Below are 18,956 nucleotides of genomic sequence, written 5' to 3' on the forward strand. Positions count from 1 at the left end.
TTTGAGAAGTGTCTGTTCATATCCCTCGCCCACTTTTTGATGTGGTTGTTTGTTTGTTTTTTTTTGTAAATTTGTTTGAGTTCATTGTAGATTCTGGATATTAGCTCTTTGTCAAATGAGTAGGTTGCGAAAATTTTCTCCCATTTTGTAGGTTGCCTGTTCACTCTGATGGTAGTTTCTTTTGCTGTGCAGAAGCTCTTTAGTTTAATTAGATCCCATTTGTCAATTTTGGCTTTTGTTGCCATTGCTTTTGGTGTTTTAGACATGAAGTCCTTGCCCATGCCTATGTCCTGAATGGTATTGCCTAGGTTTTCTTCTAGGGTTTTTATGGTTTTAGGTCTAACATTTAAGTCTTTAATCCATCTTGAATTAATTTTTGTATAAGGTATAAGGAAGGGATCCAGTTTCAGCTTTCTACATATGGCTAGCCAGTTTTCCCATGATGTATAACACTTCTGATGTGATGTGTTAGATTGATAGAAGGAATGGAAACATTGAAATCTGCCATGACTGGTATTCATTTTCTCTGTTAGCTTTCATTGAGAAAATGAGTAAGGATTCTGCCTGCTTCAAGATTTGTATAGTAGGACCAGAAGAGATTCTGCAAGCCTGTCTAAACTTTTAAACTTGCTTCTTTGTCTTCTTGTTAATCAGGAAGCCCAGAACCTCATGGCCCTCACCAATGTGGACACCCCATTGAAAGGTGGACTTAATACCCCGTTGCATGAGAGTGACTTCTCAGGTGTAACTCCACAGCGACAAGTTGTACAGACTCCAAACACAGTTCTCTCTACTCCATTCAGGTATTGTAAATGAACACGTTTTTATTTTAGAAAAACTTGAATTCAAGGACTTAGCATATTTGCTTTAGTAATGTTTACGGAGAATGACTACTTATTGTGTTGAATTTTCCTCTGATTTCTTCTTCATAGTAATAAATAATAGTGTCCAGGAAATGGTTAAATACTGTGGAGTGCCTCCCCCTCTTTTTTTTTAAGATGGAGTCTCGCTCTGTTACCCAGGCTGGAGTGCAGTAGCACGATCTCAGCTTACGGAACCCCTCTGCATCCCGGGTTCAAGCGATTCTCGTGCCTCAGCCTTCTGAGTAGCTGGGATTACAGACATCCGCCACCATGCTTGTCTAATTGGAGTGTTCTTTTGCAAAGCTTCGGATCCTATCACGTTATTTTTGAATACTTTGTATTTGATTTTAGAGTAGATTGATTCATTTTTAATGATTACTTTGTGAATTTTATTATGTAATCCTTTTATGTATGTATTACTATTGCTTTCCCTCCAGCATTTTATTATGAAAATTTCAGGCATTTAGAAAGGTTGAAAGAATGTGTGGAAGTTATCAGTATTGAAATGGAGTCACTTATGTTACATTTTAATGAAAAAGGAACCCTCATGCGCGTATGCCTATGACAGAAATTATTGCAGGGACCTTCTGAAAACCACACAAATTCCAGATAAGTTGCTTCTGTGAAGACATTGCCCTACCAACAGCCAGTACAGATTGAGCATCCCAAATCTGAAAATCCAGAATGCTCCAAAATCCAAACTTTTTTTTTTTTTTTGAGACGGACTTTCGCTTTTCTTGCCCAGGCTGGAGTGCAGTGGCGCGAACTCGGCTCATCACAACCTCCGCCTCCTAGGTTCAAGCAATTCTTCTGCCTTGGCCTCCCGAGTAGCTGGGATTACAGGCATGCGCCGCCACGCCTGGCTAATTTTGTATTTTTAGTAGAGACGGGGTTTCTCAGTGATGGTCAGGCTGGTCTCGAACTCCTGACCTCAGGTAATCCACCCGCCTTGGCCTCCCATAGTGCTGGCATTACAGGTGTGAGCCACTGCACCCGGCCAAAATCCAGACTTTTTGAGCACCAACATGACACTCAAAGGAAACGCTCATTGAAACGTTTCAGATTTTGAATTTCCTGATTTGGCATGCTCAACCAGTAAGTATAATGCAATTATCCCCAAATCTGAAAAAATCCCATCTCTAAAACTCTTCTGGTCCCACATTTCAGATAAGGGATACTCTTATCTATACCGGCAATGAAAACAAATGCCACCTCCTGTGATAAGTCCCTGTAACCAATGGTCTTTGTTTCAGAACAGTTTACATAGACTCCTCCCTTGTATCTTTAAAAACTTCTCCTTGCCCCAGCACCCTCAGTTGTACCTATGGTCTGTCATAGCACACATATCCCACATTGTAATCCCTTGCCGTTCCTGAATAAACTCTTTGTTTTGGAGACCCAGTCTCTCACCCATTTAAGTTGACAAATGGTAAAGTGAACATCCATATACCCACCACTTAGATTCTAAGATCGTTAATATTTTACTATATTTGCTTTATCACATATCCATCCACCAATCCATCATATTTTTTAATGTATTTCGAAGTAACTTGCAGATAGCAGTTTGTTTGATCCCAAAACACTTCCACATGCGTTAACTAGAATTCAGTATTTCTTTATAACTCTTGCTTGGTTTTAAGCTGCTGTTTTTTAAGAAGAATCTTTAAAATACAAATGTTATGGAAGCATGTAGTAGGAAAATGGAATTGGAACTTACAATGGTTGGAAATATTTGGGGTTTACTTTGAATTTTAAGTGTTAAGATATGTCTTCCTACTGGTTATTTAGTAGAGAAAGCACTTCAGGCTATTACACATATCATGACAGCAGAACCAAGAAGCACTGGCAGCCAGTCTTAAACATTTAACACTTCTTGAGAGTCTTGTAAGAGAGCATAATCCCTCATTTCCTATGTTTAGTCGGCTCTCTGTATCTGAGGATTCCACATCTGTGAATTCAACCAACTGTGGATAAAAAATATTCCAAAAAACTCAAACAGTACAACAATAAAAAATAACACAAATAAAAATACAATATAACAACTATTTATATAGCATTTACATTGTATTAGGTATTATAAGTAACCTAGAGATGATTTAAAGTACATGGGAGGATGTGCATACGTTATATGCAAATACGATGCCGTTTTATATCAGGGAGTTGAGTATTGGTCCTGGAACCAATCCCCGGTGGATACTTAGGGACAACTGTATGTCTTGTCTCTCACCTAGATTGTAAAATCCTTGGGGGTGGGAACCATGTCTTATGTGATGACACCTTACCTATCAGGAATAGCTGTCTGGCGGCATCACCGTTCTGCAACACACCAATATACAGGAAATAGGCAACCAGGAAAAAAAAAGACTTTGAATAATTAAAATATAGGTTGCTGCAAAATCTGTGGATCTTATTCCTAGGAGAATCTCTTAGGCCTCACTCAGGAACTTACTCATGTTTAGATGTGATTCTAAAAGTGTGCTGTTTGGTTTCTAAACAAAATGTAAAAGGAGGAACTATTTAAAGTGTGTACATTGGTAATAATGACAGTGATAGTGATGTGAGAACCAACAGCTTGATAGGGAGGGAGGAGACAAATATACACCAAACTCAAAGAGTCATCTGGGGTCATTGAGTGTGGTGGCCCACCTCCCTGCCCACTGCATGTTCTTAGTCGCCCTAATGTGCCAAGAAAAGGTTGAAATAATGTTTAGTGGACGTAGTTTAGGAAGGCAAGAAAATATCAAACGTAGTGATTATTGTAAGTCAGTAAAATAAAAATACCATGCTAGCTAGACCAAACATTGATTTTAACCTAGAGATCCTAACAAAACCAGCTAGACAGAATTTCTGAAATCTTTATTCTTTTTTTTTCTATATTTCCTGTGAAATAATTTATGTGAAAAACATTTGAAAGCACAATCCAAATGTAAGTGGCACTTCTGTTAATTGGGATTCCTGTCTTTCTAGGACTCCTTCTAATGGAGCTGAAGGGCTGACTCCCCGGAGTGGAACAACTCCCAAACCAGTTATTAACTCTACTCCGGGTAGAACTCCTCTTCGAGACAAGTTAAACATTAATCCCGAGGATGGAATGGCAGACTATAGTGATCCCTCTTACGTGAAGCAGATGGTAAATGTCAATTCCCTTTTAATACTCTTAAATTTTTTTTTAATATCTCATGGATGCCAAATTAAAATTTCTCCTGTTAGTGCATATCACATATACCTTAAGAATCTATACACCTGTGGATGCCAGAAAAAGAATGATTTGTAAGACTTGATGAAAGGGAATATTTTGGGCTCAAAACCCACCTTTCTTTATGCTTACTAGGTTTGTGAATATTGATGTTCGTTGTTGATTTCACTGAAGTTTTCTTTAGCAAGGTGAGGTAGAAAGCTAACTGTAAAAGTTAGGTTTTGCTTCTGCCCATGTTACTGCGTTTATTACTTTGCTATTGGGCCTTATTATCTAATGCCACAGAAATCATTGTGAAATTAAAAAAAAAACTTCTAATGATACTGGCTTGTCTTCAGTTTAAAATTAATTCTAACCTCATGTATATATTTGGTTGATTTATATATGTTTTTTAAAGTTCAAATTGATATGAACTAAAGCCAACTCTGAATGGATACATAAGAATTAAATAGATTAAGAACCTCATGCATGCAGAGCATGCATTTGGACATTTGAGGGGATCTAAAGTTGAATAAAGATGTCCTTTGTCCTAAGGAAATTTATATTCTGGGGAGATTGACAGTACTAAACTAAGTCCAAAAATAATTGCAATATCAGGACAGAATAAGCCCTTTGAGTAAAACCAATGTGCTTAGGGTAGTTAAAGAAGGGAATAATCACATTTGCTGGGTAACAGGAAAGCCTTATTAGAGGAGCTATGTTCTGAAGGAGGGTGGGGGCTGTCTCAGATGGAGACTGCAATATGAGTAAGCATGGAGGATGTTTCAGATATAGCAACTCATCTGTTCCTCACACCTGGTACATGTAAGTACTGAGGATGGATGGGAAAACTCTGGGTACCAGGAGACTTTTTTGGGAACCAGGACTCTACTTTCTTTCTTCTGCATGGGATTTAGTATTTCCATTAAAAATAAACACATACATACAAATTCAAGTATCTTTTAGAGTGGGTTTTATTAGTCCAAGGACAAACTAACTTTTGAACCTGTTCTTTTCATTTGCTGTTAACTTTCGGTGTCAGAAATGTGTTCCCTCAAAGTGGTCTTTTTTTCTGCCCTGGCCTCAGACCTCCTGTTGGAATATCCCAGAGTATCTTCAGTGATCACAAGTGAAAGTTTTTGGTTGGTCTTAATGTTGGGAAGAAGGGGGGATAGAAAATAAACATAAGACTTGTCTTAGCTCTGAAGTCAGGATTATTTTTCTAGAATTAATATTAGGCTGATTTTTTTGAGACTTTTTTTCTCTTTCTGTAATTTTTAATTTTTGTGGATACATAGTAGGTGTATATATTTATGGGGTACATGAGGTATCTTGATACAGGCATGCATGTGTAATAATCACATCATGGAAAATGGGGTATTCATCCCCTCAAGCATTTAACCTTTGTGTTTGAAACCATCCAATTATTCTCTTAGTTATTTTAAAATGTATAGTTATTTTGACTAGAGTCACCCTGTTGTGCTATCAATTTTTAAGAGACTCATAAAATACTGGTGGAATGTTTAATATGCATGAATTGAGAAGGACCACTTCTTTTCTACAGGAAAGAGAATCCCGAGAACATCTCCGTTTAGGGTTGTTGGGCCTTCCTGCCCCTAAGAATGATTTTGAAATTGTTCTACCAGAAAATGCTGAGAAGGAGCTGGAAGAACATGAAATAGATGATACTTACATTGAAGATGCTGCTGATGTGGATGCTCGAAAGCAGGTGGGTAACTACTGAAAGAAGCGTGAGTTTGGCTGAATGTGTCAGTAGGCTGGAAGAATGAAGAATAGCCATTAAATGTCTCAAGATCTCTACCTAGTCCTTTTTAATATTGAAAAAACTTCTAAAGTAAATAACTTATGTCATTAATAATGTATCCTCACATAATTAATATACTCATAATATTTTGATGGACATTCTTAAAAATATATATATGGAAATTTAAATACATTCTGTCAAATTCATTATGCTTCTCTAAAATACACATAGGTAGTCTTTTAGACATTGCTTCAATCTAGCAAAGAAAAGATGTTATTGGTTAGTCTTAAAAACAAATACATCTTGGTTCCTGGGTGGTGCGATGTACGAGCCTGTAGTCTCAGCTGCTCGAGAGGCTGAGGTGGGAGGATTCTTTGGGCCCAGGAGTTTGAATACAGTCCGGGGAACATAGTAAGACCTCTATCTAAACTGGAGTTGGAAATTTAGATAGAGTGTGTCAAAATAATATTAGTAACACTTTGTACTAATATATCTTATACGTAATTACTTTCTCATTTGCACGTAACAGCACAGTGATACAAATAGGATCGGTATTACAGGTTGAACATTGCTAATCCAAAAATCCAACACCTGAAATACTCCAAAATTCAAAACTTTTTGAGTGCCGACATGATGCTCAAAAGAAATGCTCATTGAAGCTTTTTGGATTAGAGTTAGTATAATGCAGATGTTCCAGAATCTGAAAAAATCAGAAATCCAAGATACTCTGGGCCCAGATATTTCTAGTAAGGAATACTCAACAAGCTCAGATGAATTGAGGTCTCATGGTCTCAACTTTCTCAGGTCTCATGGTGGGTAAGTGGTGAATCCTAAACTAGAACTGATATTTTATGACCCCTTTCAGTAAGTCTTGCTGCAGTCCATTGCTGGATGATTTTAGGGACCTTGAATCTCGGGGGATTGGAGTGAGAATGACATCAGTGGAAATAATATTTTAGAGGGGACCCATGTAAATGTGCTTTTCAGTGGGGAACAGAGGATGATACTTTTTGTGTTTAGTTCTCAGCTACTTTGAGTTACATTTACTCCTTCAGAAATGGCATGAAATTTTAATGTGTTATCCCACATTATTCATAAGAATCAGGAAACAATACATTTTTTGGCTGGCTTTTTGAGTTAAAAGTCAGTAATTTTGGAGTGAAAGGGAAGAAAGAGTTTTGTCGTGGGAGTCTCTTTGGAGTTTAGGTTTTCCTTTTAGATGAGAAAAGTTTGTTACGTGATATGGATCCATGCAAGTTTGGAGAATGCTCTAGTAGACATTGGAAGCTCTTAGTTTCTATTATAATGAGAGTGAATAGACTGATTCATTTCTGTTGCCTTAGCATTGCCTTTCTACAAACTTAAACCGATTTCTAAACTTTAGCTATTGAACACACATGATCTTACATACCAAAGTGTTTTTAGCTTTACTGAGAGATATCAAATATGCTATAGCTGCAATAAAGGATATAAAAATCATTTTTTAGGCCATACGAGATGCAGAGCGTGTAAAGGAAATGAAACGAATGCATAAAGCTGTCCAGAAAGATCTGCCAAGACCATCAGAAGTAAGTGTTAGAATTTCTGGTTTAGGAAGTTTTAAGTTTCTTTTTATATGATTGCTGCGTTTTACATCATTCATAAAGACTGTAAAACAAAATTTCATCTACTTTCTGGAATATAGCAAAGTAGTTCTCAAATCCAATCTTTAAAATGTTTCAGTAGTACCAGAAAGAATTTAGAAGGAAAAAAATGGAAATTGCTTTTGAAAATGTAAAACCGCTGTTTAATTCATGCTGTAACAGGTAATAACATTAATATATTATAGTGATATGTTTGGTAATTGTATTTGTTTTAAAATTTTAGGTAAATGAAACTATTCTAAGACCCTTAAATGTAGAACCGCCTTTAACAGATTTACAGAAAAGTGAAGAACTAATCAAAAAAGAAATGATCACAATGCTTCATTATGACCTTCTACATCACCCTTATGAACCATCTGGAAATAAAAAAGGCAAAACTGTAGGGTTTGGTACCAATAATTCAGAGCACATTACCTATCTGGAACATAATCCTTATGAAAAGTTCTCCAAAGAAGAGCTGAAAAAGGTATGATTGAGCTGGAATATTTCTTCTTGAGATTTAGGTAGTTGTTAGGTGCTGTGTATCATGGACAAATAATGAACTTATTTTTCCCTGTTGGTATTCATAAACAACTGAAATGTATGATTAGGAGATGCATGTTTAGATTAAGTGTTATGAAAAGGACATGCTTTAAATACCTCCATCCCCCGTGTTCAGTGTGATAGACCTTTAGCAAATAAACACCGCCAGGGTGTTTTTGGTTCATGGGTATTAATGGCTTCGTTGACAGTTGTTACAGTTGCCGTTTTCTGTATTCAGCTTTGCTATCTCTGAATAAAAATTAGATGCCTTTAGTATTTAAACATCACTTATTTAGAATAATATGAAGAGGTGAGAGAGACTAATATAAAAATGTTTATAGATTAAACCTTTTACCTATTGAAAGGAAGGAAGTATTTTTTTTACTGAATATATTCCCCTCACATGATTTCCCCCTACTCTTTTGGATAAGGACATGAAGAAATGATTTCTTGTATGAAGTCTGTATCTGGTCTTTTCTTCTATATGCATTTTATTCCTTCTGTTTTGACAGAGCAAACAACTGTGATTGTAAATAGAAATCTCCATAATTGTATAAGAAGATACAGTGGGTCTCATAGTTGGAAGCAGAGTGGTCATTAGTCATTAGGTTAAAAGTCTTTTTTTCTTTAGCCTTCAGCCCTGAGGAGCAGTGATAGACCTATGGATTTGGAATGAGCTGCTGTATACTTAGGATAAAACAAACAAGATTCTTACAAACTCTCCTGTCTTCTCTCCTGCATTCTTCCTCTTTCTTCGCTTTTCACAATTTCTTTCTTTGTGTTTTCTTTATTGCATAAGTAATACATATTTATTATAGGATTTTTAGAAAATAGAGAAAGGAAGGAGGGTTTCGATTTATATTTCAACAACTTGTCCCTGATTTCAGAATAACTGAGTCACTCATTTTTTAGTAAGTGCAGTAGGGAAACTAACATCTGTTGAGTTGCCTACTCTGTCGAGCACATTTAATCATTGAACTGGGATTGAGAATCAGGCTACGAAATTGATACTTGCACAGTTTCCTCTTTTTAAAGTGAAAATATGAGGGGAAGAGGAATTTAGGAAATAAATTTTCCTAAATTGTATGTATGGAAACCTAAAACAAGGATCACATTGTTGCTTTTGGAGATTCTGTAGAGGGTAAACCCTAACACAATTTTTGAAAAATAATAATTCTAAGTATTGGTTTGTAATTGTTTGAAACAAAGTAGCTTAAATATTCTCTCATATGTTATCTGTGTATATCTCTCTTTGTTCCAAAAAGAATTTGAAGCAGCTATTTAGTTAGCAGATTATTTATGGATAGTTTAAAGATAACTTAGCCATATTCTCTCGTAATGATTATAAGATCTGAACTTGTAAATTTTTACTGTGTGCAGTTTCAGAGTGAAATAGCATTTCTCTTTTAATAAACTGTCAGATTTTCTTTTTCTTTAATATACTTTAAGATATGTTAAAATTGATTTGTTTCCATTATTTCCCTTAAGGTATTAAGTGTCCATTTTTTCTTCTATAGAGATGATTTTCCATTTCCTTTGTTAAAATTTTTTGTTTATCAATCATTTCTCTTGATTTTGTAGATTTTGATGTGTTTATTTTCATTATTACCGGAAAGACTGAAAGCCTTCTGTAAGGCACAGAAGGTGGTTCCCAGTTTTTCATAAGCCATGAAGCAAAGGGCTGGGAAAAAATTCATATGCTTATGGAATTCTGTGTGTCTGGCATTGGGCTAGGCTCTATAGTATATTGTTCACTTAATCCTAATAACAAACACATCTGATCTAAGGTCAGCATCATCATTGCTTGGAAAGCTGTTTTTCAGCTTTCCAGGCTGAAAAAGCCCTGAGAAATGGGCTCAGATAAATTAAGCAAGCTCAAAGAGCTGCTTCAATGGTAAAGCTGTGATCTGAACCCAGGCCTGTCCAGCTTTCCCTCTCATTCTGTCATTTTACACTATTTTCTTTAGTAGTGAACTAAACTGGTTTATGATCTATCATCTAATTCGTGCCCCAGTCTCATTATCTGGCAATGTCAGGGCATTCCTTCAGGATGAGAAAAATGCCATGTGACAAAAAGATGCCTAGCTCCCCTTTACCATCACGTGAGGTCCTGCACACACGGTGGAGTGGGAGAGTGGAAGGGGCACACCCAGTGGTGCCATTTGTATTCTGCCTTATCTGCTACTAACGATGTGGTCTTAACAAGTGGTTGAATCTCTATGAGCCTTAGTTTCATTAGCTTTTTTTTTTTTTTGAGACTGAGTCTCACTCTGTTGCACAGGCTGGGGTGCAGTGGCACGATCCCAGCTCACTGCAGCCTCCACCTCCTGGGTTCAAGGGATTCTTGTGCCTCAGCCTCCTGAGTAGCTAGGATTACAGGCATGTGCCACCACGTCCTACTAATTTTTATATTTTTAGTAGACACGAGGTTTTGCTGTGTTAACCAGGCTAGTCTTGAACTCCTGGCCTCGTTATCCGCCCACCTCAGCCTCCCGAAGTGCTGGGATTATAGGAGGGAGCCACCGTGCCTGGCCAAATTTCATTAGCTTTTAAATGAGGTTAATATTGGCTAATTTGTAAGGTGATTGTGATCTTTGGATATAATGTAGGTAAAACTTTTAAACCTAGTTTCTTACACACATAATAGGTACCTGAGAAATGATAGCTGCTGTTATAGTGAGTGAAAACAAAGGATGTTTATACTTTTGAGGAAACATGGATGCTTGATTTTTAAAAAGCAGTCTGCATTGACTCAAAGGCTTCTTAAGCTATTTTTCCTAGGTATTGTTATCCACCCTTCCAAAAAACAACCAACCACATCTTGGCTTTGACTCAAGGCATGAGGGAAAAAATTAGTCTTCTAAAGCTCTCTGGATATGGCAAGTGTCTGTAGTACTTAAACTTATTGAAATTATTATTGTAAACAGGCCCAGGATGTTTTGGTGCAGGAGATGGAAGTGGTTAAACAAGGAATGAGCCATGGAGAGCTCTCAAGTGAAGCTTATAACCAGGTGTGGGAAGAATGCTACAGTCAAGTTTTATATCTTCCTGGGCAGAGCCGCTACACACGGGCCAATCTGGCTAGTAAAAAGGACAGAATTGAATCACTTGAAAAGAGGCTCGAGGTTGGTATCCTTTTAAAATTTTAATTTTAAATGTACTTTGATTGAGATAATGAACTAAATAATGCCACTGAAGACAATCTCAGAAAAATACACCTGAGGTGCTTATTGCCTTTTTAGTTCTTGGAGAAAACTATACTTAAGTGTTGGATCTTCTTGGCCTTGTTCATTGTTTTTTTTGTTTGTTTGTTTTGTTTTTGTTTTTTTTTAAAGAATTGTTGGCCTTCATGACTAAAGAGTGCCCTGCAAGTTGACCAGAGGTCAATCAGAACCTTTAGATGTGGGAGCAAGGAGCCAAGAAGCCAATACTAGTCACTCAGAACAGGCAGGTGATTGCTAGCATAGCCTGTTTTCTCTAAAGAGGAATCTCAGCAGTAACGAGGAGTTTTCTTTTTATAGCAAAGAGAGTACATTTACAAAACTTAAATACAATTCTGTTCATCCTTGGATTACTGTGAGTTTGAGTTAGGGAGGGCAGAGCTGGATTATCTAGATAGTGGCTTCCATGATTTTTCATGTCTGTGAAAATGTTGAAAACATACTAGATGCAGTTTCAGGACATGTGGTTTCTTAATATAGTTTGCATATTTTGAATTCCAGAATCTGTGTAGGCATTTTGCCAATGGCATGTAAATTGTGGTTCACAGACCACCAGGCTGCCTTGTGCATTCTTTTTTTTTTTTTGAGACCTAGTCTCAGTCTGTTGCCAGGCTGCAGTGCAGTGGTGCAATCTTGGCTCACTCCAACCTCTACCTCCTGGTTTCAAGCGATTCTCCTGCCTCAGCCTCCCTAGTAGCTGGGACTACAGGCACGCCCCACCACGCCCAGTTAATTTTTGTATTTTTAGTAGAGACAGGGTTTCACCATGTTGGCCAGGATGGTCTTGATCTCTTGACCTCGTGATCCACCCACCTCAGCCTCCCAAAGTGCTGGGATTACAGGCGTGAGCCACCATGCCCGGCTATGCCTTGTGCATTTTTAATGGTAATCTTTAGGGGCATTTCTAAGGCCAAGGTGGGGTGGGAGAGAAGGGGTACTTCAGGCAGTCATATACAGAAAATCGTCTTGGTTTCCTCTTTTATGTGATTACCAGTTTCTCTTTACAAAAAGTGCATTTGAAAATATTTTTATTTAGGGTTAAAGCCAGAAATAGTAAAATCACTTGGGGTGGTTGGGGCTGTATGGGGCTGAGGAAATGAGCAGGAAAAAGCAGTATCTTTTAATTTGAGTTATTCTGAGTTTTAATTTAACCATTAAGATCACATATATATAGGTAGCTGATGGTTAATGCCTGTGAACCTCTTTTTTTCTCAGTGAGAAATGACTGGTTCTGAAGTAATTCTCATCTTGGGTAAAATCTTAGTTCAGTGCTGCTAATTATTTGTATTACCAACTTCCAGCAGGGTGTGCTGTTGCTCTGTGTTGTGGTTCAGTGTTAAAGCCAGGGAAAATAGAACATCAGTGGTTAAATTGTAAGTTACATTTTTTTGTTGTGTAGGCTTCATTTCTTATAAATGGTAGTTAGCAGTGTAATTGTGATCTAAGGTCAGCATCATCATTGATTGAAAAGCTATTTGGAAAGCTTCTTTGTATTATTTATATATAAATACTTAGGTTTCTTACTTAGTATGAAAATCTTCTCATTTGAGGTGGGTAAACTCTTTTTGCCACAAATGGCAAGAACATTTTGTGCTTTTTTAAATGGTAGAAAATTTTTTTCTCCCTAAATCTCATTTACTTTGTTGAGGTACTAACTTTCATGACAGCAAATAAATGTGTCACACAGTGAGTGGTGCCATAAAGTATAGTAATTTTTATTTCTGTGTTGAATTGGTCTTATGAATTTTAAAGGGAAAAATACAGAAAGAACCACTCCTGTTCTTTTGGAGATTTATTTGGGTCGTTTATGAGCAACCATTAAAAACATGTGGTTCTCTTTGTTCAGTTCAGTACCAGGAACTGAAATCTTCCGTTGAACTATTTTTGTTGAAGGATTGGTGATTTTGGAGAATATTCATAAAGCAGTCTGAAGTCATTTTTCTTTTCTTGACTCTTGGATAACTTACTTTATTGTTTACCCAGCTAGTTACTTTTAAAGAATACTTAATCAAGTCCTTTAATTTGGTAAACTGTGCTTATTTCAAATGAAAGTTCATGAAATCTTTTAAAAAAAGAAAAGCAGCTCAAAGACTTGAATAAACAAACCCCCATTTTATTTGTATCCATCGCTAATTCAGAACTAGGTTTCTTTTAGCTTGTTTTAGTTTTTGAAGACACAGTTCTATTGGTTTGAAATACATAAATATTTTATTTCAATTGTGGTAATTCTTTCATTTCAGTTGATTGCTAAATTATAAACATTATTCAAAGTTTGTTGTGGGGCAGGAACTCCAGTTATATTGTATAAACTAAATGCTATACTTAAATTATCCTTTCCACTCTTAGGTTCAGGAGATAAGCCCTTCTCTGTAAGCACTGTATGCCATGGCTGCCAGTGTGTTTGATTTTTGCTGCCATGAACTTTGGAACCGTGAATCTAAATTATGGCCCTATCACTGCCTATCAAGCAAGATGAAGTCCAGCTTTGTCGTGGCTGGTGTCTCCTGAATGGATTAAAAAAAAAAATGCCCTGAGGTTTATATTGGAGGTAGTCTTTGAGCCATTCATTACTCATGATTAATATTTGAAACTTAGCACTTAAGTGAAAATCCTTAAGATACTCATTTAAAACTAATAGAACCATCTTAGGTTTTATGTAGAATGTGGTAGAGGATGTGTGTGTGCAAGGAGTTTGTTAACTAAATAGAATCAGAATGTAGTTACAGTTCAGAAATAAGTGGAAAAGACTTCTGAATTGTAACCAAGTCCGTGTATTTTATTCTGCTTTGGAGGCAGAATTGAGTTTAGAACCTTGCCAGACTTTTGTGTGTAAAATAAGACAGCAAGAGCAAACACAGCAATGACAGTTAATATAAGGAAAGGAAAAGTTATGAGAGCATACCATGCTGAGTCCATTTTTACATGGTGGCAAAAAGCCCAGTGTATTTTAATAGCTTTAAAGACACTAAGATACATTGTAGGGGAGTAAAGTGATTGCTATTTATAGTGGTATCCCAAATTAATAAGAAAAACTTTATTTCTTTTCAGTGTCATGTTTTTTTAAAAGGGCGGGATGGCTATAATTCAGTGTAGGAAACATTTTCACAAATGGTTAAAAATAAAAGAGCTTTAGTACTTTTATTTATTCACACATTCGGTAATTATTACTGCCTATCTACCACGTACTGGATACTGTTCTAGGTCCTGGGGATAACAGCAAGGAACAAGGCAGACAAGTTCTCTGTGTTTGTGGGCTTCAGTTACCTGGAAAATGCTTAATGTGTGGAGAACCTCGTTTTCTGATGATGCCAGATAAATGAGTCATTACTGTATTTGGGAAGTGCAAATAGAATTTTAAGTGTTCTAATTTGTTTCTACTTTAAGTGGAAATAGGAAATCATCTGAAGACATAATTATTTTGAGTGAAATAATTTCCAGTGGGTGCAAAAGTGAAATGAGAAGTCTGAATTTAGGCATGCCGTTAAATTTAATAGTATTTGAAATAGTATCTAAACTGCTGTGTTGAGGAAGTTTGGCTGAAAAGTGGATTTTGTCATGTTAGCTGTAAAAATGGAAAGGCTTTCCTTAGAGATAGAAAGTAGGTCCAGAAGTAATACTACTTCTCCCTGTAATTTACTGGCACAGTCAACTGTAGTCAAGAAATATTATATAACATTGACTTCTTAGAAGTAAAGTAACTTAAAGAACACAGATAACACACTTAAAATCCTTCTCAGTGTACTTGTAGCTCTTATGAGGACCCCTGACTTGTCTGAAGGTTATATTTCTGCAAAATTGGCTGCACAGTAGATCTCATTTTCTCAGTGATTTTCATTATAAAGTCAGATATTTTTACACAGGAAAAAATTTCCTTAATACTTTAAAGAGGGAAAACTTAGGGCAAGGATTTAGTTAGTAGACAGTTCTGGGTAGAGTGCTATATGTTGTCAGATATCAGCAGGTTTATGCTTATGTTGCCTTGTGTAGAGGTGGGGGAAGTGACTTGTGGTACAGGAGAGGAATTCACAGTACTTTGGAATACTCTCTCTTTCCCAAATTCTGTTCTTTGCTATGACCCTTATAGGCACTGACAGATTTCGTAGTTGTCTCTGGTAAGAACTTTATGAGCTGGAACAGACATCCTGATACAACCAGGTTGCTTCTGTTATACCTCAACATGAATTGAATTTGTTTTATGCAGTTTACGTGTTTCACTTCTTAATGTATGCAGATGTACAGTGCTCTTGTATTGCTTTGTTCATGTATTACTGTCCTTATAAAGGTTTTTAGTAAGGTTTTGCCTTCCTGGTTAGCATGCTTTTCAGGGATGCAATCTGATGGTTGCTAACTCATAGATGCAAACAATAATTACTTCCTTGGACCTGCATCTCATCAGAGTAGAGAAGGTTCACTGATAAAAATGCTGGTAATTGGTGTAGAGATTAAAGGAGAATCACTCATAGACTCCTGTTGTTTGCAAATGTTTTGGTGATTGAACCACATCTTGACTATTATATGGGATCATATTGCTGATTGATGGACTGGGAAGTGGAGCTCCCATTGACTGCCTGTTTATTTTGGGTATCCTTAAACCTGTTTTTCCAGTGGTATAAGGTTATATTCTGGGCCCCCAAGCAAGAGTTTCAGTGAGGGGTGCTCTTAATGTTTCTGAACCTCACTGTAACGGACTTTTACTGAAGACAGTATTGGAGACCCAAGGATAATGTGTTTATTTTGGAATTACTTAAGCTTAGTAACCTTAACAAACTTAGTGAGCTTGAAAGTAACAGTTACACTTTCATAAGTCCCATACAGCTCCCTTTTGTAATGACCCGAGGAAACACTTATGGTTCCACTGATTCATCTCCTGGGGACCATCAGTTTTCCATTGGTCTCTGGCCAGTCTTTTTTAGACAGTTTCTCTTCTATGCATTTAAAAAAATAACATTTCTAGGCATCTTTCTATAAATAATACCTGTGCTTTGTAGAAGTTTTAAAAGAAGTAGAAAACATAAGAAAAGGAACCTACTATCCAGACATAATCACCTTAAACATTGTGGTGTATATATGCACCCTGCCCCCCCCCCCCCCATACTCCCATATATCTTTTTTTTTTTTTTTTTAATGTTTGGATGAAGGTGTTTAAAACTAAACTGGGATCATATTCTACATTTTTCATTTAATAGTTGTAAATATGATTAAACACTAGTTATATTCCACCCTACTTCTAAAAAGGTGGTAAGTGGAACCTTTTTTTCTGTATAATTTTTTTGAGAGATATTTGTTTTCTTATAGTTTTATAGCTTGTTAATAAAAGAATTTAGAATTTTAAAATACAAACTGAAGAAAGTAAAAGCTTTTCTCAGGTGTCAAAATTCTTATAAGTGGGTACATGTAGGTGAGAGTCTAAATCAGGGTAAGAATGATGGGCAGAATTGCTAATTAAGGTCTTATTTCTTGTTTACATGTGTCTAGAATAATTTATTTTTCGGGGAGCTGTCTGGTGAAATTTAAGCCATTCATTTCCACAGCTTAAATTTTTTCAGGCATGTTTGCATTTCAGGGGGCTGAGCCAAGGAGGGGGACATTCAGTTTATCAGCAGTGGTGTGACCAGTGTATTGGACTTTCAAGTAGGGCACAACTGCTGGCATCATCACCGAGTGGCTTTGTGGCTTGCCCTAGGCCACAGCCACCAGGGGATGATGCCATGCAGTTGTGCCCTACTTAACCTCTCTGGGTCTCACATTTCCTTATCTGTAAAATTGGGTGAGTAATAGTTTTTTTTTTTTTTTTTTTTGAGATAGAATTTTGCTCCTGTTGCCCAGGCTGAGTGCGATGGCACGATCTTGGCTCGCTGCAACCTCTGCCTCCAGGGTTCAAGCAATTCTCTTGCCTCAGCCTCCCAAGTAGCTGAGATTACAGGTGCCTGCCACCACGCTCGGCTAATTTTTGTATTTTAGTAGAGACGGGTTTCACCATGGGTCAGGCTGGTCTTGAACTCCTGACCTCAAGTGATCCACCCAGCTTGGCCTCCCAAAGTGCTGGGATTACAGGTGTGAGCCACCGTGCCCAGCCGAGTAATTGTTTTTATTTGATGGAAGCATGAGTTTGAGATAAGATAAGATTAAATGAGATACTGTATGATTAGCAAATAGCAGGTTTTAGTAAATGGGAATTCTCCTCCCATGTCTCTTCAAGTCTATAACACCCTTAGAGTTACCTAAATTGGATTATACTTGGTTTGATACTATGAGGTATTAGGAACTAACCTCACTTTAAACAATCGGGTGGCTAAGTTTTTATATTCTGTAAATTTTGAGGAATGTCTGAAATTTGAGACATGGGCTGATTTTAGGAGAGAGATTGTTGTACTGAGTGTAGCTTAAAACTCAGATTTTGGTTAGCGTAAATAGATTTTACATCATTGTGGATTTTAATCTAACATTTCATGTATACATTTTGGTGTGTTGAAATAGTTGACATATTTGTAAATTTTAACGTCTCATTATATTTCACTACATTGATGTTTCATGGTTTGTGGTGTATGGTCTTGAGAAAGTAGCCTTTAGAGTAGATACAATATTGAATTTGACTTTTAAAAAATCTTGAAAGAATTTTCAAATGTACCCCAGAGTATACTGGTATAATGAATCCTCATGTATTCTCACCCAGCTATGACAGTCATCAATCATAGCCACTCTTGTTTCCCCTGTTATCCCCCCTTCCGCTATTATTTTGAAGCAAATTTTAGATACCGTATTATGAAATAGAATTACGGTGCGTGAAATTTGTCAGCTTGGCCTTCCTACCGATTTGTATGTGGATATATTCTTAATTTCCTGCTTTGAATTGAAGTTTACCCTTTCATATTTGATCAAGTCAGCTTTAATTATATCAAGTGTCGGTCTACTTTAAATTCCTATCAGTGATAGTGAACTTCATTTTATTTAAGACTATTAGAAATTTTTTGTCAGTACATATTTAAAGCACAGTGTGGTGGCTTCTAAAGTAAGGTGTCCATCAGGGCAGTTGCTAGTGCTTGTTTTAAAAAATTAATTTAGAAATCTGACTGGTTAAATCTGAGTCTGATTTTCCCTTTTTCTTTGAATTTTAGGAAATAAAGTTTTATACTGTCTTGTACCTCAGTGTTGTTTCTGTGTGTGGATGGGTGTTGGGAGGAGCTGGGCTGATTTAAGCTAGTCCTGTCCCTGTATGCATGTACATTTCATGCTTGAGGTTTATTGGCTTGAAAAAGACCAGAAACTGTAGGTTAGGATTTTTCCTCTTAAAGCATATTGAGCAGTCATAGATTGAGCATTTTACAAAGCATGCAGATACCCTCCTTCGTGTTTTAATAATCAAATGACAGGCGTAAGATAACTAAGTTCAACTTGAATATTAAAAGCTGTAGTCCATTTCTTCTTTATACGTTTAATGACTATATAGTTATTTGGCTAAATTAATTTTTTTCTGTGCTTAAGTTAATTTTTGTACAATTTATGTCCATATTTGCTTGGAACCTTAGCGCAATATTTGAGCCAGAAGACTTACAAAGCTTGAGCTAAATGAAATAAAATTGTTGGCATTAAATGAAAGCTAACAACTTTGAAGTTTTAAAATCTCTGATGGTTTGAGAATAAGAAATGACTCCATTGGATGAGGTGAGGTAATTCCAAGATACAGGGTACTGATGGGTACTGATAATACTAAACGTACCTTGATGACTAATTAAGCAGTTTCTGAGTATAGGTATTATGCTGTAAAAC

General features: G+C 36.6%; 1 protein-coding gene across 1 annotated transcript in view; it reads left to right on the forward strand.

The window, feature by feature from the left end:
- CDC5L (cell division cycle 5 like) overlaps positions 1-18,956 on the forward strand; it is a 64,444-nt gene that overhangs the window by 32,122 nt on the left and 13,366 nt on the right. The window contains exons 9-14 of the mRNA XM_034962199.3: positions 655-803; positions 3,831-3,993; positions 5,603-5,767; positions 7,291-7,371; positions 7,670-7,912; positions 10,896-11,093. Coding sequence (XP_034818090.1) covers positions 655-803; positions 3,831-3,993; positions 5,603-5,767; positions 7,291-7,371; positions 7,670-7,912; positions 10,896-11,093 — 999 coding nt within the window. The remainder of the gene's footprint in view (positions 1-654; positions 804-3,830; positions 3,994-5,602; positions 5,768-7,290; positions 7,372-7,669; positions 7,913-10,895; positions 11,094-18,956) is intronic.

The sequence above is a fragment of the Pan paniscus genome, chromosome 5 (assembly GCF_029289425.2).
Source record: "Pan paniscus chromosome 5, NHGRI_mPanPan1-v2.0_pri, whole genome shotgun sequence".
NCBI lineage: Eukaryota > Metazoa > Chordata > Mammalia > Primates > Hominidae > Pan > Pan paniscus.